The 12,951-nt window shown below is 52.2% G+C and overlaps 1 protein-coding gene across 1 annotated transcript in view; it reads left to right on the forward strand.

Moving 5' to 3' along the window:
- Window positions 1-11,863: 11,863 nt before the first annotated feature.
- LOC737467 (uncharacterized) overlaps window positions 11,864-12,951 on the forward strand; it is a 160,485-nt gene continuing 159,397 nt past the window's right edge. The window contains exons 1-2 of the mRNA XM_063811802.1: window positions 11,864-12,233; window positions 12,298-12,679. Of these exons, the coding sequence (XP_063667872.1) occupies window positions 11,864-12,233; window positions 12,298-12,679 (752 nt within the window). The remainder of the gene's footprint in view (window positions 12,234-12,297; window positions 12,680-12,951) is intronic.

Raw genomic sequence — 12,951 nt, forward strand, 5'->3', positions numbered from 1 at the left:
GAAAGGGGGATCTGCGCGAATGTCTGTATATAGTGAACTTTGACACTACTATTGAAACTGACACGTTTCTATGGAGATCGCTGCCTTATATGGAGCTCGTGTCAAGGAGCCAAGAGAAGGGCTGCTGGCAACTGATAATCAAAGGCGACTGACTGGTCAGAGCCCTGAATCGGGGGGAGAGAAAATGGGAGGCTAAGGTTAGCCAAGCCTCCTGCACGCCATTGGTTGGAGAGCCCCTCCCCCCTCCTCTTTTGCTTTCTTTCTCCCCCCCCCCCTTAGCTACCTACAGACTGGGATGGTGTGGGGAGGAGGAGAGAAAGTGAGGGAGGGGGGTGTGTTTCTGACAAGCGCAATTTACATTGAGATCGCCCTGCGCTGCTATTTACTCTGAGACCTGATTAGTATGGGTCGTCTATGGTCACACACATACACATACACACACACACACACACTTACGCTCACACCCCAGAGGGGGAAGGGATGACGAGGGGGAGAACGCCTAGCGATGGGCAAAAGGAGAATTAGAGGGAAATTATTTTGATTTCTTCTGAAAAGTTTTTAAAATTAGATTTTATGAGCGTGAAGAGAGTGTCATTGAAAATGTTTGGAAAAATTTTTAATGGGAATGAAACCCCCACCATTTTAATGATTTGTGAAATATACTGGATTTGGATTGTTTTCTTCTCTCACATATAAGCACAATCCAAGTCTGGATTCTGCTCATTTTATATCCTTTTTAGAAACAAGTAGAAACAGGGTAGGATCTCCCTATTTTTTGATCCAAAGTATACCTTGGTTTAAAAGGTTTAATGATGACAAAGCACACTCCTGGAATTTGCAGCTATTGCCACAAATTCGATCGGAATCAGGGGTTCCTATTTATCCCAAAGATGATTTTAAAAATAAACTTTCCAATCAATCCAATTTTTCCTTCTTTTTTTTTTTTTAATCACCTGGCTGTTCCAAACTCCAACAATGCTTCAATAATTATTAATAAAACAGTAGTAAGTCCCCATATTGTTGCAGGGTGGGGGGAGATTAGTGTGGCCAAGTCAGTCCCGGGAAAAGAGCAAACAAACGAGAAGATGGAGAGAGGGGGAGGCGGAGAGGGAGAGAGAAAAGGGGGAGGGGGAGAGAGAGAGAGGAGAGGAAAGGAAAGAGAGGAGAGAGGAGAGAGAGCGCGCGAGATATTGAGAGAGAGAAGAGAGAGGGGAGAGAGAGAGCGCGAGATATTGAGAGAGAGACAGAAGAGAGGAGAGAGAGAGAGACCCAGAGAGAGAGAGAGAGAGAGAGACCCAGAGAGAGAGAGAGAGACCCAGAGAGAGAGAGAGAGGAGGAGGAGAGAGAGAGAGAGAGAGAGACCCAGAGAGAGAGAGAGAGACCCAGAGAGAGAGAGAGAGGAGGAGGAGAGAGAGAGAGAGAGAGAGAGGAGAGAGAGGAGAGAGAGAGAGAGAGAGAGAGAGAGAGAGAGAGAGAGAGAGAGAGAGAGAGACCGAGACCCCGATTCCTGAATCCTGAAGGTGATTGGTCGCGGGAGGAGGGGCAGGCGGGAGGAGCGGGTCCCGCGGCGGGGCTTGCAGGAATCGCTGGCTCCGGCTGCCACCTAGCGGACGGGAGCCGCTCCCGGGCGGCACACAGCCGAGTCCCTCCTCCCCTCCCCGCAGGCAGCCTGTGCCTTTTCTCCAAACGAAGACAGCACTTTGAAAATTCTTTCAATGGATTTTTTTTTCCTTGAAAGATCGTACTGGGGGAAAATGATACTTCTATTAGTTACATATTCTCCAATCGCATACTCGCACCCCCCTCGTTTTGAGATCGCTCCCCTAGGCAGGCTCAGGCGGGCGCGGAGCGGCGCGGAGTGACAAAGCCGCCGCTGCCGCCGCCGGGGGTGGGAGCCGCGCTCGCCCGCCCGCCCCTCGACTCGCGAGGGCGTAAAAGTTTGTCTCAGCTCGAGCATTCCTAGCGCCAACACGCCCTCAGGTAAAGGTGGAAGTAAATGGCCACGCTGTATTGACAGAGGTAGGGTTTGTTTTTTAATACTCGTTCTCACTTTAAGTCTCACCAGGGAGGGGTTTGGGAAGCACTGCGTGTTTGGGGAACGTTTTGCGCTTCCTGGTCTCTCCAGCCTACAAGTCGGGAGTCGGCGACCGCTTAGTGACGAGCGATCATTTTAAAGAGCAGAATAAAAGGCTTTCCCGTGCCTGCCCCACAGCCCCTCCAGCTCGAATAATGGAGAACTGTCAATGCACTCCGCGAGCGGTGGCCCATTGTACGCAGCTGATGGCGAGGAGGCGACTGGGGGTAGCAGGGGCTCCTTGCCCTCGTCCCTATGCCCAAATAAACGCGCAAACGCGCTCCCGTCTTCTGGTCAGTTAAAAGGTGAAACGAACACGATTAAAATAGACCAAAAGAAAAGAAAGAAAAGAAAACCTTTCTATGTACAGATTCTAAATCGTACTCCCCATACAGTCAGAGGCAGGGAGTCGAGGGCAGAGGCAGCAGGCGGAGAGAGGGAGATAGGGCGAGGGAAGGAGAACGCGGAGAGAGACGAAGGGAGTGGGAGACCAGCGACAGCGAGCGCCAGGGCACCGCAGGCACACTGGATGCCCGGTCCGCCGGCCCAGCCGCCCTCGGACCCTGGACCGTGCGTCGTGGGCACCAGAAACGAGACTCGGCCAAATCCTGCCTCACCAGGCAAGTAACATAATGGTTGTCGTTTCTCTTGAACTTGGGGTTGGTAACGGGCAGGGCCGGGAGGCAGTCTTGGCTCGCACGGCCTCCGCAGGCCGAGAGCAGAGTCTAGGCAGCCAGGGCGGGACGAGGAGAACTTTCTTCGGGGCCTGCTCGGGAGTTGCCCTCGCTCGGCCTCTGTCTCGCCGTAGCGCTAAGGCGAGGATCGCGGCCGCCGCGCCTCCTTGGAGGGGAGGATCGTGCCAGGCGAGCAGCAATCCACATTCAAAACAGGCTGCTCCCACCCCCACCCGCTATTCCCTCTCTCTCCCACGGCGGGAAACGGATGCCCGGGCGGAGGACGGGGACCCGCACGTTTAACACCGGCCCGGCTGTTCCTGCTGGTGCCGAGCGCGACCTGCGGTGGAGCCGGCTGCAGAGTCCGGCCCGGCTGGCCCTTGTGCCCGCGCCTTGCCTGGTTGCGGCCTGAACCTGGCGAGCTTGGCTGCAGCCGCCCACCTGCGGGCGCCGTTTGTAACGCCATCCCCTAATGTAACGCGATCGATGGCTGCCTGTCTGATGTGGGCGATAGTGTCAGCGGATTAAAAGGGACATCGAGCCGCTCTCCCGAGCAGACAACCTGCAGCGGCGGCGAGAGAGCACCGGGATTCGCAGCCTAGCAGCCGAGCCAGACTCCCTGCGCCGCTGCCAGCCGGCTGGGGGCGGGGAGGGGGTCGCCTCCCAGGGGTGGGGACAGAGGGGGTGTGTTGAAAGGAAGAGGCTCAATTAAAACCAACAAGAGCGCTTTCCTCCGTGCGGGGCAGGGGCGTGCGTTTGCGTCAGAGGGCGCGCGGGGGGCGGGGGCAGCCGATGCTGGGGACTGCACCCGGGGGTTGGGTGGTCTCGGAAGCGAGGAGGCCTTGCCTAGCTGGGCTGGCCCGGGGTCAGGCCCTGTAGGCGAGGGCCAAGGCGAGACGGGATGACAGCTGAGCCTGCCCGGGAGCAGAGGCGCCCACCCATCCTTACTGTGGGCTCTCCGTGCCCCCACCGAGCTTTCAAACTTGAAAGAGGCCCCTGGGACCCGGCGTGACCCTAGCGGTGGGGAGAAGTTGGGCCTGCGAGGCCTCAGGCGAAGCCGCGGGCTCCTCCGGAAGGAAGGGGGAGGGTGAAGTCCCCTGTCCTAGTCCCAGGGGTGGGAGTGGGAAGCTGTTGGTGGTGATGCCCGGAGCAGCGGAAGCCCGCGGCTTTTCGGAGGAGGGGAGCGGCTCGCACTCCTACAGGGCATCCGTGCCAACTTTCTGTCACAAGAGGGGGCGGGGAGAAACCAAGGCTTTTCGAGGAGGGCGCTGTCCCCCTCTGGAACTCGTCCGGCCTGAGTGGCACTTAGAGCTCAGTTTCTCTTCGGAAGCCTGTGCTCCCCGACCGCGGTTGCACACCCACAGGGCGCCCCACTTGTGCTCATAGCCCTGCCTCCAGCAAAAATGTCTTCCCTAGAGGCACTGAGAGGTCAGCTTAGTTCCTGGGAAGCCCTTTCTTTCTCTCTTCAAGGCTCTCGTTTGATACTGGTCCCACTTGGCACACTTGTCCTGGGCCTGATGCGACCCACACTCAACCAGGAAATAATGATATCTGTTGTTGTGGGGTAGGGTACCTAATAGAAAACTGATCATAGTTTTCGAGAGTACTTAGATCCCCCAATTGGGAAATCCTACATACTTGTCCAGGCACGCTCAGCTGCAGGAGCAGAAAACGCAGTTGCAGTGTCCACGTTTCTTTCACCCACCCCCTCTTCTTCAGATCTCTCTCCCTCCCTTCTAGGCCAGGCCCTTCACCTCGGAACGTTAAGCTGAGTCTGGACGTGGTTCTCGGACTCGGACCGCTGTGGCTCTTGCCTCAGCATCCTACCCGAGGCCTCCAGCCAGGCCCAGAGGGGCTCAGCCCTCTCCAGGGTCTCTCTCTCGGTTTGGCGGGTCTGGGAACTGTAAGGGCCTTGCCGGGACCTGGGCTACCGGGAGCCTCCCTTCCTTCCTCTGCCTTCCTGGTTCCCACAGACCTGTTCAGTGCACACTAGATCTTTAGTGTAGTTCCCCAAAAAGGCGATGAGAAGGTACCGCTCCGCTTGGGGAAAGGAATTAGGCTGTAAGCCTATAGTACCCCTTGCGGGCTGCTAGCATCAAGCTCAGCGTTAATCACGTTTTAAAAGACATACCAGACAAAGCTTGATCTCTCCCAGCTCGCCACCCAGTAAATTGTGATCTGGTGAGAGAGGAAGAGAAGCACAGATAGGTTTGGCTGCACATTCAGGGTTGACTTGCGTTCCAGGCCCCAGAATCCGGATCTAAGCGGACTGTCTAGTCTGTTAACATACCCTCTCCCTCCATATCTTTCTTACCACGAGGCTGAACTATTTTTCACTAGTTCTATGGGCTTTTTTTTGATATTGATATCTTGGTCTCCCGAAAGTCATTCATTTTGGCTTTTTGGTAAGTCACACTGAACAAAAGTGGCCTTGTAAAAACATTTTCTAAATCTAGTTCAAGAGCCGTGGGACCCTACAAATGATCAGATATGTGTAGGAAATTCTCTTTTATACCTCTTCCCTACCTCAAAATCGTTAAAAATGGTATTATTCTGTTTAGCAAGACCACAGAACAGAACTAACCCCGTTTTATCGAGCCCATCTGGAGAGATGAACATGCCTGCAATCATTGAGAAAAAGGTCAGTGCCTCTGATCTTGCTGCAGACCTTTCCCAAAGAGCTTATTTGAAAGGTGCTGAATCAATTAGTCTCCCCTGGCATGAGATTAAAGCCAGGAAGGACATAGTTGAAGATGTATTTAAAATGGTCTCGCACAAATCTTTTGGAAGAAAGGGTGGACAGAGGTGCAGGAATGCCCATCTAATGTTTTGTGATTACTAAAACACAAAACCAAAGCAAACAAACTAAACCCCAGCCTATCTCAGAAATCTTTACCCCCAAGACTGAACCCAGCCTATATTGTGGCTGCCCAGTTGTAAAATGTTCTGCCTTTATCAACAAAAAACCAGGTGGACAGGCCAAGTTAAGAGTCAGGCTTCTGGTGGACTGCCTACCCTTAGCGTGCACATATAGTCAAACCATGAACCCAACAGACTCCAGGGTTTACTATCGCTCTGGTAGCCCAGGCATTTCTTCTTTGTCACCTTTGGGTTGAAATGCTCAGAGATAAGTGCTGTACCTTAGTTTAGTTTTCTATCTCAAACCGGTCATTTAAAGCACGTGTTTTGAAAAAGAGAGATAAGGGAAGCACTTCTCCTTTTGGCCTAGGCCCCCAGTTAGAGGGCCCAGGAGAAGCAGCAGGAGGAAGGATGGCAGGAGAGCAAGCACTGACCTTTGGATGCAAATCGAGCCTTTTTAGAGGAGGAAAAGTGACAATCATTCTTAGCACACCAGTGAAGCTAGAGCCAAATATTTACTTTTTATAAAAATCAAGTCTTAGCTATCTAAATGCATTTATGCAAAAAGAAAAAAGGAAATAATTGAAGACTTTTATGTTATAAAATGTATTTATTTTAAATACCCAGCTTGAGTGAAGAATAAAACTGCATGGCTATTCTTCCCAGGGAAAATGGATTAGGTTTGGATGAAAGTTGAAGTTCTGAAATGAGTTTGAAGGTTGTTGGAGTACCCTGAGAATACAATCAACTGCTCTACATAATCACTTCCCTTAATAGTTACCTGTCAGAGCACCTATTTCTTCTGCTACAGGATTAGCCCATCAGAAGTAGACCTGAGTTGGATATTTCACTGACTAAAGACTGCTCTAATATGTTTAAGTGTTTAATGTCACTTTCTTTACTGCCTATGAGATAAACTAGTGGAAAAGTATTGGCTCAAAAAGCCAGCAGGTCTGCTGGTGTTACCGGTCATGCTGCAATTGTATTTACCTATCAGAACGTTGATCTAAATAATAAACCTAACATTTCCTTCTAAACTGTCAGTGGAAAGATATGTTTATTACAATGTCCTCCATCGTTGAGGAGAGAGGAGGTTTAGCTAAAGTTTAAATGAAAAAAAAAAAGCACAAGCATAGGACACCACTGATATAAGCAATAGAACAGTAAACAATTATGCCCTTTGTTATGCTATGTATATTTTATTTACCCATTTCAAAGGTGGAAAATAAACCTAGCCCATCTTTGGGGGGAGTTAATAAAGTATTCCGAATGCATGATCTAACAAAACTCGGGGATCGTTCTATGTCTTATTGTTACCCCCCTGCATAAAGTCTTCTGAAGCTGAAAAGAGAAAGGAAAGGGCTTTTGTGTTAGTTGATCCTTGGCTATTCTAGGGCTCAGGTTGGTGTGAAAGGGATGAGGAGGTCACTTGAAATCTCCTTTTATCTACTCTTATTTTCTCTCTGGATCAGCAACTTTGAATAGACATCATCTAATCGCTCTTAATGGAAAGAAACTATGGGAGCAACAAAAATGCCTTTACTCCAGAAGTGAATACATTCATGCGGACAGCTAGCTGAGCTTTCATAGAACTGAATCTCTGCACACATGTACTTACAGATTTTTCAGTTCATGGATATATATGTCAATATTTCCCATACATGGGGGGGGCGATGGTTAGGTAGGTTATTTTACCCTCATGCATAAGTATGCACACACATCTACCTTAGAATTCTCTAACAAGCAGTCTAGGTGATACTTTCAGCTGACTCTTCATTCAGCTTTTTCATGCCCTCACTCTCTGGGCATATTTAAGTACTGAAAAAAAAAAAAAAAGCAAATAATTAAGAACACAATGGACAGCTTTTTCCAGAAGTCATCTTATTTCCTTTCTGTTTTCAACTGGAAGTCACAGTGACAGGAGGATTTCTCTTCAGGGGGAGGAGATTGTGTGACAGGTGGGAGGTAATGGGGCAAGACAAGACCTTTACTTTCAATTTCTCCTCACAATTTTTTCTTTTTGCTTGGAGTTAAATTGGTTAAAATACAATAAATAGTGGAAAATAAGAGCCTGACATTAGGCAGTTTAAAAGTTTTACATGCTATAGACACATGTCTCCAAATTCTTGAAGCTGAGCAATTTATCATAATTTATTTGAAATAGGAATTATCTTAGGAAGTCTCACATGCTGGTTAAAATGTCCAAGTTGTCTTCCAGGCATTGTTATAGTATTTACTTCAAAAAGAAAAACATCTCCCAGGACATTTAATATGAATGATAATCCAGAAAAGGACATTGGATTTTTAGGACTGAAACCACTGGGCTTTACCTCCTAAGAGGAGGATGCTCCCCCCACCCCATGTTCTTCTAAGTAAAATTCTCATTGCTCCCAGAGCTTGGGACACTTTAATGTAAAATTCCATCAAGGGAATACTTGGTTACTAGGGATACAAGTTCCCATCTCAACCTGCCAACCTCTCTTCCTCTGGCTCCAGATCGCAGAGACCCTGGGCTGTCAGGGCTGGGACTTGGGGGACACCCCCCCAGGCTGCAGGCGATTGCAGTTCTAAAGTTTGAAGTTGGGTGGGGGAGGATTAATCCCTCTTTAACTCCTCTCCTTCCCACCCTCAATTCTGAACCCCAACGGATATGTTTCCCCGGGTTTCCTAGTGAATAGGAGCATAGGAGCCGCCCTGTCCAATAAAGATTAAATTAAGTAGAAGAATCCCAGCCGCTGGATATTTGGAAGCTCCGGTGGGGCGTCAAACCGACGTTTAACACATTTTTTCCACTCACTGTGCACAAATCCTGGACCTGTTGGGCTTAACTTTTAGAAAGAAAGGAAGAAAAAAAATATAAGAAAGGAAGGGGAAAAAAATCAAACAAAGTCACAGAGAAACCCCACTTTTAAGGGGAAAGTGGCTTTAAACTCAGAGTGGCTGAGGCAGAGGCTGGGCTTCCTGACCTTTCTTTTCTTTTCTTTCCACGAATCACTCCCAGAGTTGAAGCCTGTCCCCCACTCCCCCAGGGCTCAGAACTTTTCTGTTTTGGCGGTCTGACTCTATGTTTATTCCTTAGGGATGGTGTGGTGGCCCAGGGTCATGACTGGATGTGTGAACAAGGGGTGAGTTGAGAACCCAGTCGCTTTCTCTGTGGTGACAATTTCTAATTTTTTAAATAAAGGTTTTGGTAGCATGAACTGAGCAGTTTTCTCCGGTTACTGTCTAGCAGGAGAAACAATGGTTTTCTCTTCAGGCTTTCAGCCGCTGGACAACTAACCTTGAAGCTGAGGCCCAGTCGGGTGCCTCCTCCCCCGGGGGCCATCCCAGCCCCCAGATATCGGCTGCTCACTCCCGCTTGCTCTTCTAGTCCCTGGGCGCAGTCTAGAGGGGCAAAAGGCAAGTCCCTTCGTGGCAAAGGCTTGTCCATGCAAACACAACATTGAATAAATTAAACTCAAACCAGCTAGTTGGGGTGTAGTAGTTTAGCAGGACTAATTGCAGACAATGGAGCTGAAATGACTTTTCCAATTAGCTGCTGGTTGGAGTTTAGTTGGAGGAACTGTCAGCTCCAACGATGGGTAATTGCTTTATTGCTCACAAAACTATCATCTATTTAGAACATATGTGCTAATTACTCTGGATGGGTGTCGAAAAAGAGACCATAAATCTAATAGCACTTAAAAAGGTCTATGGTGCTTGTAAGCCGCCCCAGCCCCTTGCACATTCTCTCCTGCCCAGGTTGGCGTGATAGATGGCTGTCTTTCAGGAAGAGGAAGGCTTGGACAGGAGGCGAGGACGGGATGCTCTGGTCAAATCGCTTGGAGAGAGAGTGTCCCGTGCGTGCTGTGCTGAGGCGATAAATCACTGTCATCAAAACCAGTCCCCTCTTTAGTCGCGCACTTTTCATTTTCGCAAAAGATTACTTTAGAAATCTTTTAATTGGATTATGCTGGGAAATTAATCTCCTTTAGCCTTGGCTAAATTTATTGTGGCCACTGACTGAAGGAAAGCCCTGTCACTGCAGTGAGGGCCATGTCCCCTTGTTCGTTTTTCCTCCGTCTTCCAGGATCTCCCAGTTGCGTGTGACAGTCGTGCCCCAAGTCCTCGGGAGTGACTGGAGTGAGAAAGGGTGGAAAGGCGCATCTGGGCAAAGGCCGCGGAAGTCCCCAGTGAATCCCCTTTGTCCTAAACGCTACGTTTCCGTCCCGGATTCCCTAATTCCATATCCTGCATCCCCACAGCACCTCGCCTTTACCAACAAGGGGTTCTGGAGGCCCGCTGCCGGGAAGGAGTCTGGAGTGGCAGGAAAAGAAAGTGGGGTGTGTCGGGGGAGCACTGCCAGCCAAACTCACTAGTTTGCCCTCTCCCCCGCACTCCCTTTCTGGGCCTTCGGCAGGGAGCTGCGGTCTTGCGAAGACTACTTCTCTGCGCAAAAACGCACAGCTCGTTCTTGGTGTTCTTCCTGGCACATCTCCGGAGACACTTCCCCTTGATGTGCATGGCGCTTGAGGCCGCGGGTCTAGGGCGCTTCTCACTCCTCCTGGCTCCTCTGGCACCTGCGCATTGTCGGGCGGCGACCTCCCTTCCAGCCTCGCCGCCCTGCGCGGTCAGCCTAGTCCAGCGCGACTCCGGCAGTCGCGGGAAGCGGAGGATCCGGCCCCGCCGGCCGCGCCTCTCAGCGGGAGATAACAACATCTGCCTGAAACGGGATACCTACTTTTGCAGCTCATTTGAGCTCTTAATAGCAGCCCTCTGAGGTGTGGTTAATTGATGGGGATAAAGGCGTAATGACTTGACAGGGAGACGCCAATGATCCTTTAATATACTTTTAAAAGAACAACAACCACCCCCAAACACCGGCCTGTCTTTGCTCGGTGGGGGGAAAAGGCAGGGATCTGGAGTCTGGAATAACGGCGCTGGTGGTGTTTGTACCTGGAAGCGTCAGTGTGGGGTGAGCCCTGGCTCGCAGGGCTGGGGCACCAGAAAGAGGCCAAGGCGCCCAGCTCGGGCTGACAGCGCGTTGTTGCGTGGCTGCGGGGAGCGAGGAGGGACTGGGAGCCAGCCGAGAGAGCACCGGCTGACAGGTGACCCGGCCGATAGGCGAAGAGGAGCACGGAGCCGGGGGCATGTCGCTTCTCCCTGGGCTCTGCCCCTCTATGAGCCCTTCCCCTACGTGGGGCTGGATACCCACAAGCCGGGCGCCTCTGTCTGCTCGCCCTCCTTGACTAGAGAGACCCCGTATCTAGTTTGAGCGACATCATCAAGTGGCCGGCGGGAACAGGGGGGTTCCGCTGCCTGGACAACCTCAGGCCCCAGCGCCAGGACAGAGGCACGCGCCCGTGTGAGTGTGTGTACGTGCGCGTGCGCGCAAACCGCCCCGAAACGCACAGCTGGAGCACAGCAGCCCCGAGCACGTGGCTGTATTTAGACCAAGTCTGTCCAGAACCCCAGTGCCAGGCGTATTGGGATTTACCTGCGCGGCAGCTGGGTCCCGCCGCCCGGTCAGAGGAACCCCTGCGCACTATCCCACCCCAGACCTCCGCTTACCGTTTTCTCCTCAGTACCTTCCCTTTCTTTTGCCTGATTTCCCTTTGCTCAGTCAGTTCTAGCTGAGTCTCTAGAGGGTCAAATAAGTGTTTTTACTCGTCGCAGGTACCGAACTTAGGTTCACACAAACCCTAAAATGAAAAAAAAAAAAAAATCAGATTGCCTTTTCTGTTTGCAAAGGGGAACCCCCTCCAGATGTGAGCTGTGGTGTCCCTAGCAGGTTTTGCAAGTCTCTTGTTTTACCTTTGGAAAAAGATAACCTTGATGCTTCAGGTTTGAGCTCCCTCTGGAAGCAAAAAGAGAAACGACTCCAATCACCGTCTATATTTTATTGCATTGAGAGATAGCAGGTGTTTAGGCTGCAGCTATTGTCTGCCTTCCTCCCTGAGCTCACATAACAAGGATGAAAGAGTCTAAGGAACTTAGTTTCCCCAAACGCTCTTGCATAGGAGGGCGGGGAAACTTCGGAATCAAGGACTTAAAGAAATGCAATTGAGTCCCAACTCGCAAAGTGTGTCAGTCTCCATGTGGTTCCGTCCTTCCGCCGTCACTGTCTAGTCTCATCTAGTGTCGTTCTTCTGCTTTCTGTAGATCTCTAGGAACTCAGGATTCCCTGCCGCTTAGCCGTCGAGCTCCCGACCCCTCCGCATCCCTAGCCGGGAAGGACTGAGAGCTGAGCTCCAAGGTCGTGGTCTGGTCCTCAGGGATGAGGTCCCGGGTCCAGACTCTTTCCTTGGTCAGCAACTCCTGCTTAGAAGCTCCCCGCCCCGAATGGAATCTTGACCTGGCGCTAGGTCCCCCGCTGGGAGTGCCCGAGGCTTTCCTGAAGGCCCCATGCCTTCAGGCCGCCAGGGTCCCAAGGTGCCTGTGGCGGCCCCTCGTCCGCCTGAGCCCTGAGATCAGCGCGGCCCTCGGTGCTGCAGGGCCCCAGGGCGGCCAGGAAACACCTGCCCCAAGTCCAGGCCCGGCCCCACCGCAGTCCAGGACCCTAATTCTCGAGTGTCTCTTCACGACCCTGACCCCGGAAGGGCGCTTCCTTGCGAACGAATTTTTAACTCTGCGGACTGGGATCCCTTGTAGGGGCCCCTCCGAGGGCCCCTCCCACCCCTTTCCCCTGGACTAGCGAACTCCGACCCTAAGCGCGGCCCCGCGGGGAGCGGATCCCGGAAGCTAGGCCCATATCCGGCCGCGGCGCCTTGCGCGCGGGGTTGGCTGCCGGGAGGTCGACGCTAGTGCGGTGCCCCGCGCGGCGGAGGGGCCCGGGCCGCGGAATCTGCGCACTGAGACGTCGGCGGAAGGCTAGAGGCCGTGCTCTCGCCACCGCAGAAGGCCACCACTCCTTGAGAAGGCCGGAGGGACAAAGCACCGGGCCTGCGCCGGGGGCATTCAAGAAGGAAGCCAGGCCCGACCGGGGGGTGGCGCACGCTTCCCGAACCCCAGGCCCACGGCCCGGTTCCGCGCGGGCAGTTGGCGCCCCCTCGGGTCGGCACAGCAGACCTCTTAGTAATGGTCCCCAGGGAGTGTGAGTGGGTCCCCGCCAATCTTTTAAGGTTCAGAGATCCACCGTCGAACGAAGCCGCTTTTACAACTTCCCCATTTAGCCTCTTTCCTCGCCCCCCCGCTGGCTAAAGCGCTGAACCTTGCCATCCTCCTGGGGTGCCTAACGATTTGCCCTGCCTTGGACAGCCAGTCCTCTTCAGGTGGTGGGCTGCTGGTAGGGGTAGGAAGCAAGGCCTGGGGCACAGCTGGGGACCCTCACACCTGATTTTCTGTTTTAAGGAGGAACTGGGTTTC

This window comes from Pan troglodytes, chromosome 4, assembly GCF_028858775.2.
Source record: "Pan troglodytes isolate AG18354 chromosome 4, NHGRI_mPanTro3-v2.0_pri, whole genome shotgun sequence".
Lineage (NCBI taxonomy): Eukaryota > Metazoa > Chordata > Mammalia > Primates > Hominidae > Pan > Pan troglodytes.